General features: G+C 42.2%; 1 protein-coding gene across 1 annotated transcript in view; it reads right to left on the bottom strand.

The window, feature by feature from the left end:
* doc2d (double C2-like domains, delta) overlaps positions 1 to 6657 on the bottom strand; it is a 61546-nt gene extending 54889 nt beyond the window's left edge. Inside the window, exons 1-4 of the mRNA XM_017408888.3 lie at positions 5840 to 6657; positions 1543 to 1948; positions 965 to 1044; positions 383 to 457 (exon numbers count right to left, since the gene is read on the bottom strand). Of these exons, the coding sequence (XP_017264377.1) occupies positions 383 to 457; positions 965 to 1044; positions 1543 to 1930 (543 nt within the window). The 5' untranslated portion in view covers positions 1931 to 1948; positions 5840 to 6657. The remainder of the gene's footprint in view (positions 1 to 382; positions 458 to 964; positions 1045 to 1542; positions 1949 to 5839) is intronic.
* Between the last annotated feature and the right edge of the window lie 10565 nt (positions 6658 to 17222).

Raw genomic sequence — 17222 nt, forward strand, 5'->3', positions numbered from 1 at the left:
TTACCAACAAATTAGAAGAAATATTCTTGCTTCAAAAGCATAACCCTACAATCTGTTTTGTTCTTGACTAGCGATTAGTTAGCTTGTCAATTTGGTCAGAGTTAGGCTATTTTTCCATTTCCATTGAACCCCACTTCAGAAGGTCTAAAGTATCCCTTTTTTAAGGGTTCTGTGAATTGTTATCAATAAGATGCCTATAAATATTAATGTAACATTAAAATAAATAACTTTTCGCTATAAATATGTTGGTCTCAAGTTTTCATGTGTCAGTTTTTTGTTAAGTGTTATTTCTTGTTGTGATAGACCTAATTGTGGTTGTTGGGTGCGCTCAGTGTGAACCAAGTTACAGGAAGCTCTGGTAAGGAAAAGTTGAAGCAGTGACCTTGCTCGCCCCCGGGAGAAGATGAAGCTTGACGTATGGATCAGCCAGCCCATTGGAGTCCATGGCCTTCAGACCCTGTGGGGACAAACACACACACACACACACACAAACACACACATGTCGTGTCAGAGGTGACGTCATCGGGCCCTCAAACCAACTCACACAAGTGACAGGGTCAGAAAAAGACAGTGGACATGACAGAACCAATTCCGCTGTAGTTTGTTTGACTTCGGGCTCTTTTGCTTCTTTCCGTCCTCGCGTTTCCTGCCCTCTGCAACTCATTTTGTGCTCTCCTCTGAGGAACTCTCCAGTAAGATTTACATAATTAACATCCTGCGACAGTATGAAACATGGAGTGGAGAGCTGGTGTTCCCGTGCAGGCGCTCGTGAGAGCCGCGCTAGCCGGCATTTCACCGTGTGAAATTGTCTCGAGCAGATGAGCTGATGAACACGTTCCTCTTTAAAAGGCTGCGAGACAGCGGTGTGACTGACGCCTCGCGCCGACGTGAAAGGACCATTTTCAAGGATGATTGCGCAACAAAGGCGGACGATCTGTTTATACGGAAAGCATATTGGGTGTACCTTTGCCTTGTGAATGGTACAATGAAGGCAGTTGTTTTCTTGATCAAAGAGCAGGGTGAACTCCAGTGTTCCCAGGTAGGCTGAGGAAAAAAAAACAACATGAACAGAGAGATTACCGTCAGTAAGAGGCAACAAACAGCCAAATACGGACACTTTCAATAGCTCTGAGTCATTTCTGGAGCAGATGGCCCCTTAAAAACATAACGCTGCCTTATATGAATTGATCTGTCTCGTTTGATTACTGTTTGGGACTTAGCAGAAACTAGAGTCCCACTATTGCAGCGTTGTGTAATAAATCATTGAGGGCGCTCTGTCACATAAAGTGGGAGTGACAAACAGTGTTGGAAAAATGCTTGACTCCACAATTACTCCGCAAGCATATGTTGTGTTTCTGAGGAAAAACTGAAATTGAGCAAAACAAGATGACTCTTCAGTCCCTAGTTGCAGAATTTGCAGAGTTGTTTGGTTGTGCTGAATAATTCTCACACCATTAGGCCTGTGATGTAGCCAGTAATGAGTTTAGGGTGGGCCTAGGGCCTGCTATGGCAGAACTTTGCCCTCTCCTCCTCTGAACTCACTGTCATCGTCGTCGGAGTCGAACACCTCCTCCTCGTCCCCGTCGTTCTCCCCTCTCCTCTCCCCATCCTTGTATCCCCCGCCCGTCTCCCCGTTGAACGTCTCCTCCTTCAGGATCTTCTTCTCCCTGGGGGGCGGCGGCGTGCAGGGGTAGTCGTGGAAGCGGGGGAAGAAGTCCGAGATCTGCGGGATGGGGAGGATGGGCCCCGGGCACACGTTGATGGCAAAGTGCTCCTGCATAGAGATCTTGACCGGCGACGGCGGAGGAGGAGCGGCCGAGTGGGGCGGCGCCGAGGGGGAGGTGGCAGCCGAGGAAGGGGCAGAGGGGCAGGGAGGGGGGATGGCCAGGTGGGAGGTAGAAGGTGGCGGAGGGGGCTTTGAGACGCTCATCTGGACTGTCAAACGGGACTAGAGAAATGGAAGATAAAAAGGGTGAGGCAATGAGGGGGGAGGGACAAATGAACAAAAAGGGGCCAAAAAAAATTGTTAGGATCAAAAGGCAACACAGTCAGATCACAAAGTTCTTGTGAGTTTGCAGCTTTTTTTTTATCTGTTTGCACAGCTGCAGGACTTATCTCCAGGCAATATGCTAAAATTCACATCCAAAAAACCTCCTGGAGAAAAACCGCTACCGTGCTTCTGTTTTCCGCCTGTGATTCAATCTCAAAAGCCAAAATAGAATTCGCCAGAACCTTTTGGCACTGAAAGTGTGACTCACACGTTCGTGTCAACACACCGAGTTTGTGCTCCGAGTGAATATTTAAATGCAGTGCTGGAAAGTACGAACAAATGATGTCACTTGTGCGTCTGCACTTCACTCTAAATCACACTCCCGTCCCTCTCTTTCACTCATCTCTCTGTCATTTGCACAGAAACACTGTGAGCAATATTTACATAATACTATTAGAAGCCTTTCGTGGTCCTTCACATACTGAAGCAGCATACCAGGAACCAAAACTCAAGATTTATTCAACCAAACGCCATTAGGCCCCGTTCTTCTCACTGGGATTAAAGAGCCACTACGTGAACGAGCAGAGTCGTGTTCTGGGACAACGTAAGCCCTTACGACAACCAGTCATGTGAGGAGCCACGTCACCTGTCACCTGTCACCTGTCACATGTCTATACGCTGCATATGTTAGTCACTGCTAATTAGAGGCAACCGGTGTCCTGCGGTTCTTATTGTTGACTGTGCAGTTTGTGTTCAACGCGTTGCTGTTGACGTAGCCAGGTTTCTGCGTTGCTGGCAAGGCTAACGATGCTATTCTTAGCCTTACCTTCAAGAACATTTTTCGAATTAAAGGCAGGGCATTCGTTAAAGGAATGTGACTCACCCGCTGCCTTTCATGCCAGTGTTTTACATTGAGCTCTGTGTTGTGATCGACTCCCAGCTACCACCATATTTTCGCTCAATATTTGTAAAATCCAATAAAGTACAGGCATTTTTGTGCTCGCCAAGGTTGATTAACTGTGGCAGCTCCCTTGAATTGGGCAAACTCTAAAAGTTAATCCCTTGTAGATGTACATCCAATCATTTCTCTCTGAAAGTTGTATTTAAACCAGTTGGGTGATTGATGATGTATTTTGCTAATGTTACAGACAAATCAACACGCTGACACGCCCACGGACAATGATGCAAACGTTATTGCTCCGCCTTCGCCTCGAGCAGCGGAAGATAAAAATAAAGAGCCTTTGGTATCATCTCCTTATGGTTTGCCTTTGAAGGCCTTTGCAGCTTTGACACGACCATCTTCTGATCCTAAAACATGTTTCTTTTAAAAAAATATTTAATAGTTTCAGCAGTATTCGTATCTATAATTCCAGTAACAAAACCTGCTAGCCTCTTTGGAGCTCTGTTAAAGGTCTTGTACATTTGGAAAAGGTCGGATAAAAACTCACAATTTAAACTTATGTGTTTAGTTTAAAACTATTGTTTTTTGTAGAATCATTTGTATGTAATTGAAAGACTCAAAAAACTAGAAGTTCCCCAGAATTCTCATGAAGAAATACATGAAAGGACCACAGCATTGTGGTTAAAAAACAGGTAATGAAATTTTAAAAAAAATTATCCTGTCCTCCAGTGTTATGGTAGTAATTTCACAAGAACTGCTAAGAAGGTGATGAGAACACCATAACTTTTATAAATTGTTGAATGTTTCATTGTATTCTCTGTGGTGTAGTCTGGCTACCCACACTCTCTCTCTTTCCAAAAATATTTTTTTTCCAGCTAGGTTTTAAGACTTAAAGTATTGCAGGGATGGTAAATGATATTGGAAAAGTTGTAAAAGTATTCAAACGGTTAATATCTGTTTTTGTGCAAACACGTAGCTAACAATACCACAAGGTGGCTCTTTGCCCACTGTCAGGGTGCAGGGGTGCTTGTTTTTGACGCAACACCTGCCAAAAAAACTCAAAGGAAACCTGCAAATGTTTCTGCCATTATTGCCGTTTCTCTCAGAAAGCATTACAAAGTGTAAATTCTGGCCCATAGCAGAGTTGCACCTTTTCTTCCAGATCTTGTCCCCACCTGTCTACGTTGGTCCACCAGACAGGTAAAATGTGAACGAACACGACTGCCAGAATTAGCTACAGCACACGTGTGTATACCAACAGTTTATGCTCCATCAATGGTGCTTGTGGTAAGTTGACCTTATTCAGCACAAGTCTTTGTTTCCACCATAAGGACACTCTTTTTTTTTTTTAACAAATTGTGAAAGTTGTCACCTCTTGTTGTGATGGACGTGATAAATTGGAATTTGGCTGTGGCTGTGCACAAACATTTTGCACACACAAATTTGAACTAAAATAATTAGCAGATGTAGCATGTGAAAAGTGTCATTCAGTCATTTCCTGTCTGTCTGTTAGCAAAATATCTCATGAACCACTGGATGGATTTTAATGAAAGTAATCCCTGGGTGTACGTCTACAACTGATTAACTGAGACAACCCACTTCAAGATGGCTGCCATAACTTATCATACCTTAGCAGACACAAAATGTCTATAACTGGGTCAATTTTACAGATACTGAGATAAACGTTGGTGTGATAGTAGCTGAGAGTCATCCCTAACACAGACTGACTGCTAAACAAAGACACAACTTCTTTGTTTCAAACTTTGCCATGCAAGTCAGCAGGCAATACGCATGCCATCAAGTAATGCTTCTTTAATTTTTAGCAATGTTAGAAAGAGTTCATTTGTACCAACACATTTATAATAATAATAATAATTAACATTGTTTGAGTAAAGAAAAAATTAAACACATTGTGAAGCACAGAAAATGGTGTCACTTGCTCTTTTTCAGTGTAGCTGTAGTCAGTAAATGGTAGAATAGCCTCACTGCTAATGATTTGGAAAAAAAAGCATTTTTTTCTTGAAATGCCAATCCCCAATAATTACTGCAATTAATAGTTTTGGCTCAGGTTCACCTGAGCTGAGAAAACTGTGACCACGACAACAAAGCTCCTGGTTAACTTATTTCAGCCCAGATTATTTGATACCATCGACTGTTTCACATCATTATGCCCTAATATGAAATGCTTGGAGGGAAGGTTTACATTCAAAGTGTTCATTGTCACTCGCTGACCTCCAATTAACCTGAACATGCAAGTTGTGTGGTTTGTTGGACATTTTAGCACCAGGAACAAAACCTGTACTCCAATGTGCAGTACACTGTATGTTCACTTCTTTTACAAATAATAAAACAGGTCAGAAATGAAGAGAAAGGTAAAACTTTTTACACTTAAAAGGCTGAAAACAGAGAACAGTTGTTACTTTGCTTGGAAAATATTTCAAAATGACTGTTTTCCTGTCAGTCACCGCACAGGTGAAGTGTTCTGTAGTTTTATCAAGTTTTTCTGAATACTTCAGCACCGAGCAAAGGTTGGCATCAGGGGTGAAACAGGCGAGCATGAAAGCTCAACATGCCGTCTCTGTTACACGAGTTCTAATAAACTGATGTCAAACACATCTGTGCACAAACTCCACTTTGCCTTTCCAACAACATGCCTCACTTCTTCCCAACTGTGACACAGTAACATGCGCACGAACACACGTGTCAGGAGTCCACACAGAGAGCCCCCCCAAACTGCCTGCTCCCATTCAGCCCACCTTACATAACAGCACCCAGACCCTCTGCTCGGGTACCTACGTCCACAGGCGTGTTGCTTATAAACTTGCTCAGATCAATTTGGGGTTTTTACCACACCCTCTCACAGACATTCGAACACGTGAACTTACACATACAGACACATCACACACACACACATACACACACACACACAGATAAAGCTCTCCACCTACCCAGGGACAGTCTTCATCTGTGCCAGCACTCCATCTTGCCTGCTCTCACATCCTCTGTCTCTCACACTCTGTGGAGCATGTAGACCAGCTTTGAGTCAATATAACCCTCCGTACTCGCTCTCTCTCTCTCTCTCCCTCTTGGTTTTTTTTTCCCCCCCTCCCTGCCTCTGTTCATCGTTTGCTCTCCTCTTCTTCTCCCCTTCCTCCTCCTCCCTCCTCCTTCCTCCTTCCCATCCCCTGTAGTTGTGACGTATCTGGTTAAAATCCTCATCAGTCCTTTCTCAGGCTGTGCACATGGCACCACTTCCTCAGCAGAAAGGACATTTTCTGAGAAGTCCAGGAAAAAAGAAAGGAAAAAAAAAAAAGGAAAAATGAAGGAGTTGGTGGGTGGTCAGGTGAGGGGTGGTGTGCGTGTGCCAGCAGCGGATGAGGTGTGCATGGCAGGTGTAACGGGAGACTGAGACAAAGAAAGACAGATGGACAGAGCAGACGACGAGACAAACGCAGAGTGACACCAGCAGAGACAAACGCAGACAGAGGCGGACATGTGCAGCGCATGATGAAAGGGAGACTGGATGTGAACTCACACAATGAGAAATATTGCTCTGGGATAAAAAAAAAAAAAAAGAAAAAAAGAAAGAAAGAAACTGAAGGACAGAAGGGGGAAATTAAATTCTTTACGTTGACTGAGCCGTGCAAAAGACACTGCCAGCTATTAAATCCCACTGCCAGGCTCCTTTGTGTTGGCCAATATCAGACAAGCATATTTGTGTGAACTTGTTACTTGGCTGCATGTGTCCAACTGTAGCAGCCTTCGTAGTAACGAGTGCCAGCTGCCGCACTAATACAATGAATCAAAGAGAGCAACACGAAAGCATCAGAGAATTTAGGTCAGGAGAAAGATATTACTGATCGACCCACAAAGGAGTGAGAAACAGATTGTTCAAAATGCAGTCTGATGACTTTTCATAGTTTATTTTTCTTTATGAGAAACTTCAGTGAGTTTGATGGTCTCCAACTGATTTAACACATTTAAGTCAACAGATTTTGTTTTTGGAGAAATCAATAGATTTTGTGATTTGATTCAGCAGCACTTTTTTTTCCTCTTCTAAGTCCCACATAAATCTGTTTAGTAGGGTTCTTTTAAGACTTTCTAACAGCTTCTTTTAAATAAAAGTTGCCTGGTTCTGATTTCAAACTGAGGTTACTGAACAGAGATCAGTTTCAGGCTACTTGAACAGATTTTGTCCTCCTCAAAGGAAAGGTTTGTTATAGTTGTACACTAATTTCAATCCATCCGCCCAATTTCAGTCAGTTATCGCAGGTTTAATCATGGAGGCAGCAGGTCCAGAAGGTAAACCTGGACCTCAGTCTCCCCATTAACACCCTCCTGAGGGGTCCTGAGGTGTTCCCAGACCCGAGAGGATACATAATCCCTCCTGTTGGGTCTTCTCCCTGACCAACGTGCCCAGAACATGCCCAGCGCCTCCGCGCTCCTCCCAGGTGACCAAACCTCTTGTCCTCTCTCTAAAGCTGAGCCTAGAGGAAACTCATTCCAGCCGCTTGTATCCGAGACCCAACTCTTTCAGCCACGATCCAAATCTCATTAAGGTTTGAACCTGGACAGCAAATTGAAAACTGGAGAACTTTGTCTTTCAGTTCAGCTCCTTTATCACTGCAGAACAGATCGACGCCCTTATTACTGCGGACAAAGCTGCGATCCGTCAGTCCATCTCCCGCTCCATTCAAGACACTGAGACGCTTAAACTACTCAGCTTGAGGCAGTGGTTCACTCATCCTGAACCCAGAGGGAGCTTTCTACCTTTTTTCCCCCCACTAGCAGGCCTCAGATTTAAGGAGCTGGCTCTCATCACTCTTCACTAATCTCAAACTAATTGAAGAGAATGAAAAGAGTGAAAACAGACTAAAACTTTTGACAAGGTGTGGTGCAGAGAGAGTCATACTGGCAAATATACATGAAAAACCACAAAAGGATCTTTTAAAACCCCGTAAAAAAGTGAGATGTTACGAAACAGTTACACATAGTACAGGAGGTCAGATTTATTGGAAATAAAAATAAAAACATTGGATTGTTTTGCACTTCAAACTGAGAGCCAGCAGTATTTTTAACTCACAGACTGTAAATAAAAGGTGAACATGACAACTATGTCTCCAGATTGGTTTCTGAACAATCACTTTGAATTTGTATCTTGGATTTTGGATGCCAGAGAAGAATTTTGACTGAGAACAAGCCGATATTATCCATGTCATTAAGTTAGCATGTGCTTTAATCAAAACAGCCCTCGGCTTATTTGTGGATGTATTTAAACTTTGCAGAAAATCTAATAGAAAGAATACTGAATGTGTTATTTTATCAGAACTGGCTCGTTGTAGCCTTTACTGTATTTTAGACACTTTAGCCTTTAGTTTTAATTTTCTGCCCCAGGGAGATTTGTAGTCTCCAAGAAAGTGGGCACATTGTGAAATGGGTCATTTCAAATCAACCAAATCACAAAGAACCAGAATATGTCAAAAACCAAATGGTGTTTGCAAGATGGCGGAACGTATAAAAGACAGCAGACGGTAACATCCGCGCGAGGTTGACTGATTTCTACCACCCAGGAGCTCAATTTGTGACAAACAGAAACTCTTTGGTATGAATGCCATCACTGCAGCTTCATCGGGGCTAAAAATAACCTTGCTACAGCATTTTTATTTTTATGATGCCAAATGTCTGTTATTCTGACAAATCTAATTTGTTTTATTTGTCCTAACTTTATTCGGACAGAGGTAGAAACTTTAACTTGTACTCGTATTCCCATGAAAAGAATATTCTGTGCTGTAATGTCATGGGTTGGAACAAACAACCCATTTAAAAAAAATTATTTTCTACATAATGGTAAAAAATAACCGTAATCAGCAACAAGCAATTAAATTAGCAGTTACCGAGTACAGAAGAAGGGTGGAGGCAGTCGTATTGTAAACACATACATTTCCTTTGAGCTTCTCATTACCTCATCAATATTGTGTTAACAGACCATTACACAATTACATTCATCCATTTTTGAAATGAACATGTGGGGTAAATGACGTGAAAAGAGATAAATGAATCCTCAGTCTGCCGGTGCCAACCCATCCATCTATAAATAGGAGCTGTAGACATGGGCCACATGTTTCAGTGATTTGAAACGGAGGCACGAGTGCTCCTGAAGGACACTTTTGCCTTATTTCTGGTCACATGGGACAAAAGCTGAGAGTCCTTTCAGGCCCTAGTGGAAAAAGGGTTTCCATAGAGCCGTCCTTCTCTTCAGGGAAAATGAAAAAGGCACACAGACGCAGAGCTCAGCCAACAGCAGAGGCTGTCAGACGTCTGCAGAGAGCTCCGCTCACCCCCAGAACTCCCAAACGCCTCCCCAGAACGCACCTCTGACTAATGGATCATTTGGAAAGAATTACAAACTTCACGTTCATTTTGTCCAGGCTCGTTAAACGACATTAGAAAAGTATGTTTACTTCCTGAACCGTGTCATTATCTCGACAGGGACACACTGTCCACACAGTCCTATTAAAGGTTTGTTGAACTTGTTAACCTTGATTGATCGATCTGCATCCGGGGACATGAATTTCTCTCTTTTTTTTTTTCTTTTCTTGAGCACAAAGAAAAAAAGAGGAACACAAGGTACATGGGTAGACCAACCATCACAAAAAGAAATGATTCTGACATTTAACAGGTAAAACACTCAGGATCTTGAATGTGTGTGCAAGATTGCCAGGCTTGAGCTCCAGCTTTTATCTGCTGTGACTCAAAACCTCACAAGTTTGCTTTACTTTGTGAGTTTACTTTTGTATCACTGACTCCAATTTTAATTTTTGTTTGATCAGATTTCAAAGTTCTGAATATTAAAGTGTCTGGTTTTAGGCGTTACAAACGTCTGGGATGCAAAATCACCACAGTTTGTGTTAAATCAGACACTTTTATAATATACTGTGCCAAAATCCTAATTTTCCAGATTCGGGCAGAAAAACATCAACCACAACTCAAAATACAAACAAAACATTCTGAAAATGGCCAAAGACTCTCACAGAACTGTGGCTCTTTTATTTATTTATTTTTTTTTAAATCACCGACCTCCAAAAGGTGGGCAAAGATGTAAAACCTAGTGGATTTGTGTGTCAAGATGGCCGCCACAACTAAGTGATCTTAGCAAAGACGAAAAGGATTAGTACTCAGACAGTTTCAAAGATACTGAGCTTCTGTGGTAGTAGCTGAGAGTCATTTCCAACACTTACTCTGAGTGCTAAAGGCCTTTTGTCACTGGGCTGTGAGTGTTGGAGACTCAGTTGCAAAAACAAAAAAATGTAAGAAAACAGGTGAATTTTCAGCTGCAGTCTCATTGAATTCTGAGTGTTTGCAAACAAGTGACCAGCTCTGTTTTCTTCACAAGCAATTTCAAAGAATAGCACCTTATTTTTAAAATGTGCACAGCCTGTACTGCAGGCTGTCTACATTGTTTTATTGCCCGTTTACCACCAACGTTGTATTTTGCCTTGACAGGCAGCCCCTCTTTTTTATGATTTACTCTACTGGTGTACATCTTTGAAATAAAGATAAATCAGATTTGGACCAGTTTTTCCATGATTATTATTTTAAATCGTTAGTGTGGTTTTTCGACCTGGACATTCAGGGCTGTACCCTCGGATGTTTCCTTTCATAGCAGAGCTGCTATACGAACGTCAAAACTCAGCTCTAGCCCTCTAGAATTACAAGAGCTACATTGAGATGGGTTTTAGATGCTTGTTGTGACACTGCCACTGTTTTGAGAAAACATTTGTAGCACACATTTTTTTGAACATGTTCAAAATTTAAGTGACAAGTTGTGCAGTCTCGATAAAACTGAGAACCCCTGCAAATGTTTTGAGACATTTTGTAGACGCTACTCCAAATGGCATTCATCAGTCAAGTCGCCGACACTCGCAGCTCAGTCAGATACTGGTTAAACAGATAGACTGAGACCTTTGTTCAAAAGTCTGGCCTTATCTGGTGGAGTCAACCCTGTGTGTTGGCAACATATCTCATGAACCACTGGATGAAATTGACTGAAACTAATATTTGCTGGTAGCTGAGAGTCATCCCCAACACATGCACCGAGCGCCAACAGACGCTGTGAGCTGTGATCATGTGTGTTACTTTTCAGATTTGACTGTTAAAACTAAAGCTTTATCAGTTTTCAAGATACGATGATCTTACTTTCAACTTTAACGAACAAAACTAAAACAAATGCTAGACCTTTCAGTTCTGATAGATTTCCCACTTCCTTTCAATCTTTATTCTTTTTAGCACTCATCCAAAGTTTAATGGTGGCAGAATGACGATCATGGATGTAGTTTCTATCACACCTAACAGCGGTGGTCATATGCAAAAAACAGGCTGCTACGTCATCGTTTCTGAAAAACTCCACATGGATACACTAAATGTCATGACTCGGGGAGACAGAGGCGAAGCCAGAACGCAGAATCCTTTTTTAGAGGAAAAAACTTATTTATTGAAACTAAGGAAAACAGAAAAACAAAGGCTGGCACAGCAGCAAACTGACAAGACAAGGATTCCAAACTAAAATCGAGGACAAGGCATGGCAAAATAAACATCATCAATGATCCGACGGGGAAGTGGAAGAACTGACCAGGTTATAAAGCACAGAGGGTAATCAGGTAAATGGGCACAGGTGGTGACAATCATGGTATGGCAGGTGGAAGTGGGCGTGGCAGAAGAGCAGAAACAGACTGAGGGTAAGGGGAGAATGAAGAAATACACACAACAAGCAAAACCATACCAAACAAAACCCAAATTCTAACACTAAAGGAGATTTTAAAACTCTTCCTTTGCATTTGGAAAACTGTCAGTTTTTCCTCATCAAATAAGGGATTTGCATGTGGATGAGAGTTGCAAACACTTTACAAAACTTCTTTCTTAGTGAGAACAGGGCCTAAGAGATATATTTTTACACTTCGTCCGGAACCATTTTTTGTAGTGTAGAAACATTGACTTTGGCTTCACAATGATTTTATTCTTCTACCTGCTGAAAAATAAAGCCAATATGCTCCAACACGCTGTAGGCTTCATGCAGACATACGAACGAGGGCAACGTATCTTTATCAGTTTTCACTGCGACTTTTCTCTTTACAAACTCCACATTATCAGAATTAGAGGGGTGGCACCATTGTGCCAGCGGATTCACAGCAGCATAAGTGAGGTAATACTTTGATTCGACAGGCTGTGACTCAGTCTCATTGTTCTCCACCCACTGTGTCATGGATTTATCTGGTTCTGTCGTGTCCAGACCCGTTCCCGGGAAGAAACCTAATCAACTGCACCTGAAGAATGAAGTCTGGGCAAAGGCGCTGTGGTATCGATCGTTTTTTGGGGGAGGACAAAGACTAGGTAGCCTATCAGATGGATGTTTAACAGTATGACACTGTCTATAAGCTGACAAAAATAAAAACCAATAAATGGCATCCAAAGGAAAAAGAAAAAAAAAAGAAAAGTGTTACCAAACAATGATGCTCAATAGAAGCCACAAATTCAAGATTGCTATTTAGAGACGCTGTCAATAATCAGGAAACCCTAAAAAAAAGAGATGAACTGAAAACTAAAAATCCCTTTATTACCAAAAAAAAGAGCCTCCAGCTGCCATTCATGCCTCAGCTTCAATGTCGGCATAATTACAGCACCCACATCATTCATGAGGGCAATATAAGTAATAAACATCCAGAATGAGTGAGGAAAAGATGGCTGAGAAGGATGGAGAGGCTGGGAGCCAATTTGTGGAGGAGCATTCATCCAGTCCCTGTGCATGGCGAGATAATCTCCTCCCATTACCAGGGCACAAAGCATTGCAGGTTTTCCATTAAGTGTGCAGCCGCGGCCTCTGTTGCCTCTCAGCCAGCCATTAACTCCGAGATTAAGTAAACCTCTATTTACATACTGTAGCACTGGAGCATGCAGGATTTCTTTCTTTTTTTTTTTTCTCCAATACTTGGCACCGCACAGGACAAGAAATTGCCACATCTTCTGATAAAAATCAAAGGATCTGCACACCGTTGTACCACGTTTGTGTCCTTTGGAAGCATGCGCCGACAGATCTTGAATTCTGGAGTTACTCATCAGCTCCCTTAAAAAAAAAAAAAGAATAATAAAAAAATAAAACTTCCAGCGCAGAATGTGTGTAAACTGTACAACAGACAGTGCATGAAAAGCAGGTGACACGAAGGCGATTTAGGAGAAGTACATCGAACAAACGTGGAAAAAAACATCTGCTTTTCCACAGTTTTATCCAGTAGTCCGATGCTGTCAGACTGATGGAGGGCAGATCTCGGAAGCCAGGGCCTCCTAACTAACTCTTGGCTCATGGTTTGAAGCCTCGCTACACACGCCACGGGCACAACTTGGAAGCCAGCTGGACTACCTGACTTTAAACGAGCACCGGTGCTTTTGGTGCACAAGGCTGAAGTGCTGAAAGACCTTTTAACCACTACGGGGCACAAGTTCTAATCAAAATGATTGAAACTGCAGAAACAAAAGCCTCTGAGTTCAGTAAGAGCCTGTTTGCAGGTAATGACTTTAAGGAGACTGCGCTTTTTCCTTCTTTTAAAATGGTTCCTTCGTCTCCCATTAAGCAAAGTGGTGTATCAGCTTTTTTTTTTTTTTTGGGTAAAGCAGCAGCCGCAGCGTGTCTCCTGATGATGGCAGGATGTGAACGGTGCTAATTTCCTTTTTGAATTGTTTGCGTGACATTTAAATTCTTCTCACGGATTGACGAGCAGCAGCAGCCACGGGACCTGGAATCAGAGGAAACTGAATGAGAGGCAGAGGGATGCTGGTGAGAGCGTTTCTTTTTTCTTTTTTATCTTTGAACAGGTGGCTTGTTGACGTTTCCCAGGACTGACAGTTGGTGTCACAGGTGCTGCTCGAACTCCACATCACTCTACGTTGAGCAGTGAAGGTGAAGGGAGGGAGGAAGAGGAGGGGGGTGGGGGGGATCGTTGGTCCTGTCGGCAGGGAGTCCTGTCCTGTCAGGGAACATTATTCTTTTCACCACGAGCTACGTCCCCTTATCAAGTCCCGAGCGGCTCCTGCTCTCACCCCCCAAAAAATAAATAATAAATAAATAAAAAGCTGCCTTTTTGTTTTTCCTGTCACTCGCTCCGAGCTCCACCTTTCACCATCGTTACCTTCCTGGTTCGCCCCGTCTCTCATCTCATCAGCATCTCCTCCTGCTGTTTCTTGTCCCGAGGCATGTTTTTTTGTTTGTTTTTTTGTTGGTTTTTTTTTACATAGGCTGATCCCATTACCTCAACTCCTGTTTGACTTTTACTCTGAAAATCAAGGTCAAAAGAACAGGTGTATTGTTTTTAACCCCCTTCCCCCGCTCCTATAAATCTATAGTCATCAACAGTAATGTTAAAGAAGTTGTCATTTTTCTAATGTCTTGTGACAGGCCCAGCCAGCTCTGCGAAAGAAAAGAATGACCCCTGTCAAACAAAATGATACGTGGACGGAATGATATTTCCTCAGGAAAGCTGTGTTATTATTTTTTTTGTTTGTTTTGTTTATTCTGCCATTTTGGAAAAGTTTATGTGCCCAAAACGCCCCTCTGGCATTTATTATTTTTTTTTGTTTGGCTGTTCTTTTGCTCCTGCATTCTCACTTTGGGAGAACTCAGAGCTGAGACATGGACCGGGAGGAGGTTCCAGGTACCCTTACTTCTTCCTTCATCTCTCGTGAGATTGAATTACTCTCCTGCTGATGCTGATGCTGATGCTGATGGCCGACCGGCCTGCTGTTTCAGCTCCGAAGCACAGCTCAGCACTAACGCAGCCCCATTATTTGCCACCGACCCAATTAGATCTCGCGCAGACCCTGCGATTTCTTGCTCTCCACTAATATTTGTTGCCTTTGTTTTACTTTTTCCTCCCCCCCCCCACCTCACACTTTTGATGAATGACTTGGGTTTCTGACCCTAACGACAAGTCAGTGATAAATCTGTTCCTGTTTCTGTTTATATCCACACAAAACTACTACTTCAAAAAAAAAAAAAAAAAANTAGTACGGGGATTAAGAAGCACACTTTATGTTATAGCATTCATTGAGAGTAATAAGGTATAATGTTTGGAATATGTAAAAAAAAAAAAAAAAACCTAACCCTACCTGTGTTCGCCCCATCAGCATAGTCCCATAAATAAAGAGAGGGGAAGTGATGGAGGTAAGTGTGGCCCAGAGGCAGGGCGGAGGTGGGGAGGCGAACAGGGGGAGGAGGTGGGGGGGGCGAACACTGCTGCAGATCACAAGTGCAGAGGTGACTTCAGTGAAGAAGTTAGGAAAGAAGAGGGAGATGAGAGGAAAGACAAAACACTCAATTAAACTAGCACTCCTTGAACAAATGCATTTTGCCCGCTACCTTGCATGCCACAGTCCTAAAGATGTCTGCTCAGAGCATGTTGGGGACAACTCTCAGGGACTACCACACAAAATCTTGGCTCATTATGTGTAAAACTGGCGGCGTTTAGAGCCATTTTATGTGTTTTCTAAGGTTGATTGTCTGCGGTTGTCATCTCCAGTTGAGTTGACTCCAAAAGTCAAACAGCTGTTGATAAATATACAACCATTAAGCTCTAAAAGGGGCATTAAAATTCATCAAGTGGCCCATGAGATATTTTGCTAACAGACTGAAAAGCGAACCCACACAGAGACTGGCGAGTAAACGATTGCCCAACTTTCATAAAATCGGAATAAAACAAAAACGAAGAGTCAGAAAGCCAAAAGAAACACGCACTGAAAACGCACTGACAGGACGGATGAGTTCAACCCTAATTTCTACAAAACGAACAATCCTCTTAGAGCTCGTTCTCTTTTCTCCAAACAACAAAAGGAGCAGAAATGCAGAACATGACCTATACCCGAGCTTGAACACAGAGGGGACGGAGTGAGGAAGCAGTGATTGTGGTGAGGTTTGAAGCCGGCGCCCATGGCACGACATCTTGCTGTGCCTAATGAGGCATCAGTGCAGGCAATTAGTTACTTATCTGACATTATCGGTCACCAATAAGAGAACACATCATTACCCACAAGACACCTCTGACAGCCTTCTCTACCTCAGCCTCTGGCTTTTGCTCGCAAACAAACGGTCAGATTTGTTTAATCAGTCACTTCTATAATTGTATTTCTTTTCTGAAACAAAAACGCAAACAGATCCAGGAAACTGATGGAGTGGAGCTAAATTCTGGACAGTTAGATTATCAGAAACTGGTTTCTGTGAAAAGGCAGCATGAAGGCTGAGGGCTGAACGACTGGTGAAATGTGCTGAAGAAGCCGAAACTCAGATGTTGACGCTAAAGGAAGCAAAAGACTAACCTAAAGAACAAAACGCTAGCTAAAAGCTAAACATATCAAAAGGCTAGATAAGAAAGCAGTAGAACTGTAGCTAAAAGTATTAAAAGGCTAGCTTGAACCTAAAATTAGCAAAAGGCTAGCTAAAAGCTAAACGTAGGAAGGGCTTGGTAAAAGTATCAAAATACTGGCTAAAAGCTAAAATTAGCAAACTGCTGAAATAAATTAGAGCAGGTGGGCTGAAGCAGATTTCAAAAAGAATGTTTTTGGAGGAACTGATGAGATCTCAGTGTATTTCTATGGGGAAAATATTTGTAAATAAAGTGAAATATGTTGAAAAGTATAAAAGTTACAAAAACCAGGAGTAAACACAATAATCTACATACTTTCCTCAACAAATCTGAGCTTAAATAAGTACCAACACATCAAAACTGCTGAACTTCTCCATCACACATGGCTCTTCCATGGATGCCTCCGTTGTTGACCTTTTTTCAGTCACTTCGGCTGTTTTTTATAGGTAAACAAACACACGTGGTAGTTGTCAGCTGTTCACAAAATGTTTAATTTATCGACACACTGACCATCAATATGAGAAAAAATGTGCAGATTTTGTTTATTACTTTATGATTTTAAAAAGAAATTTACCAGTCTTCATGATGGTTCAGATATTTTGAAGCAGGGTTTCTGTAAAAGGGTTATAACATAAAATATCTTGCCTGCTCTATGAAGAACCTCAGTTTGGAGACATTGGTCTTGGCCCTGCTCGGACTAGCCATTAGCCTGTCAGTCCGGTCAGAATGAAACTCTAAGTTGATCGCTGCCATCCTAAAATGTGCAAACACTTTTTTTATAAGCTTTAACATGTTCACATTAGGTTGTTTATAAATGAAATGTGACAATCCTGCTGAAAGTGCCTCAGGCTGCGACAGAAATGCTACAGCTAGCTGCTGCTGCTGCTAATTTTGCTTATTTCTCAGCAAAGAACGGTATAATGTGAAA

Source organism: Kryptolebias marmoratus, linkage group LG3, assembly GCF_001649575.2.
Source record: "Kryptolebias marmoratus isolate JLee-2015 linkage group LG3, ASM164957v2, whole genome shotgun sequence".
In the NCBI taxonomy this organism is placed as follows: Eukaryota; Metazoa; Chordata; class Actinopteri; order Cyprinodontiformes; family Rivulidae; genus Kryptolebias; species Kryptolebias marmoratus.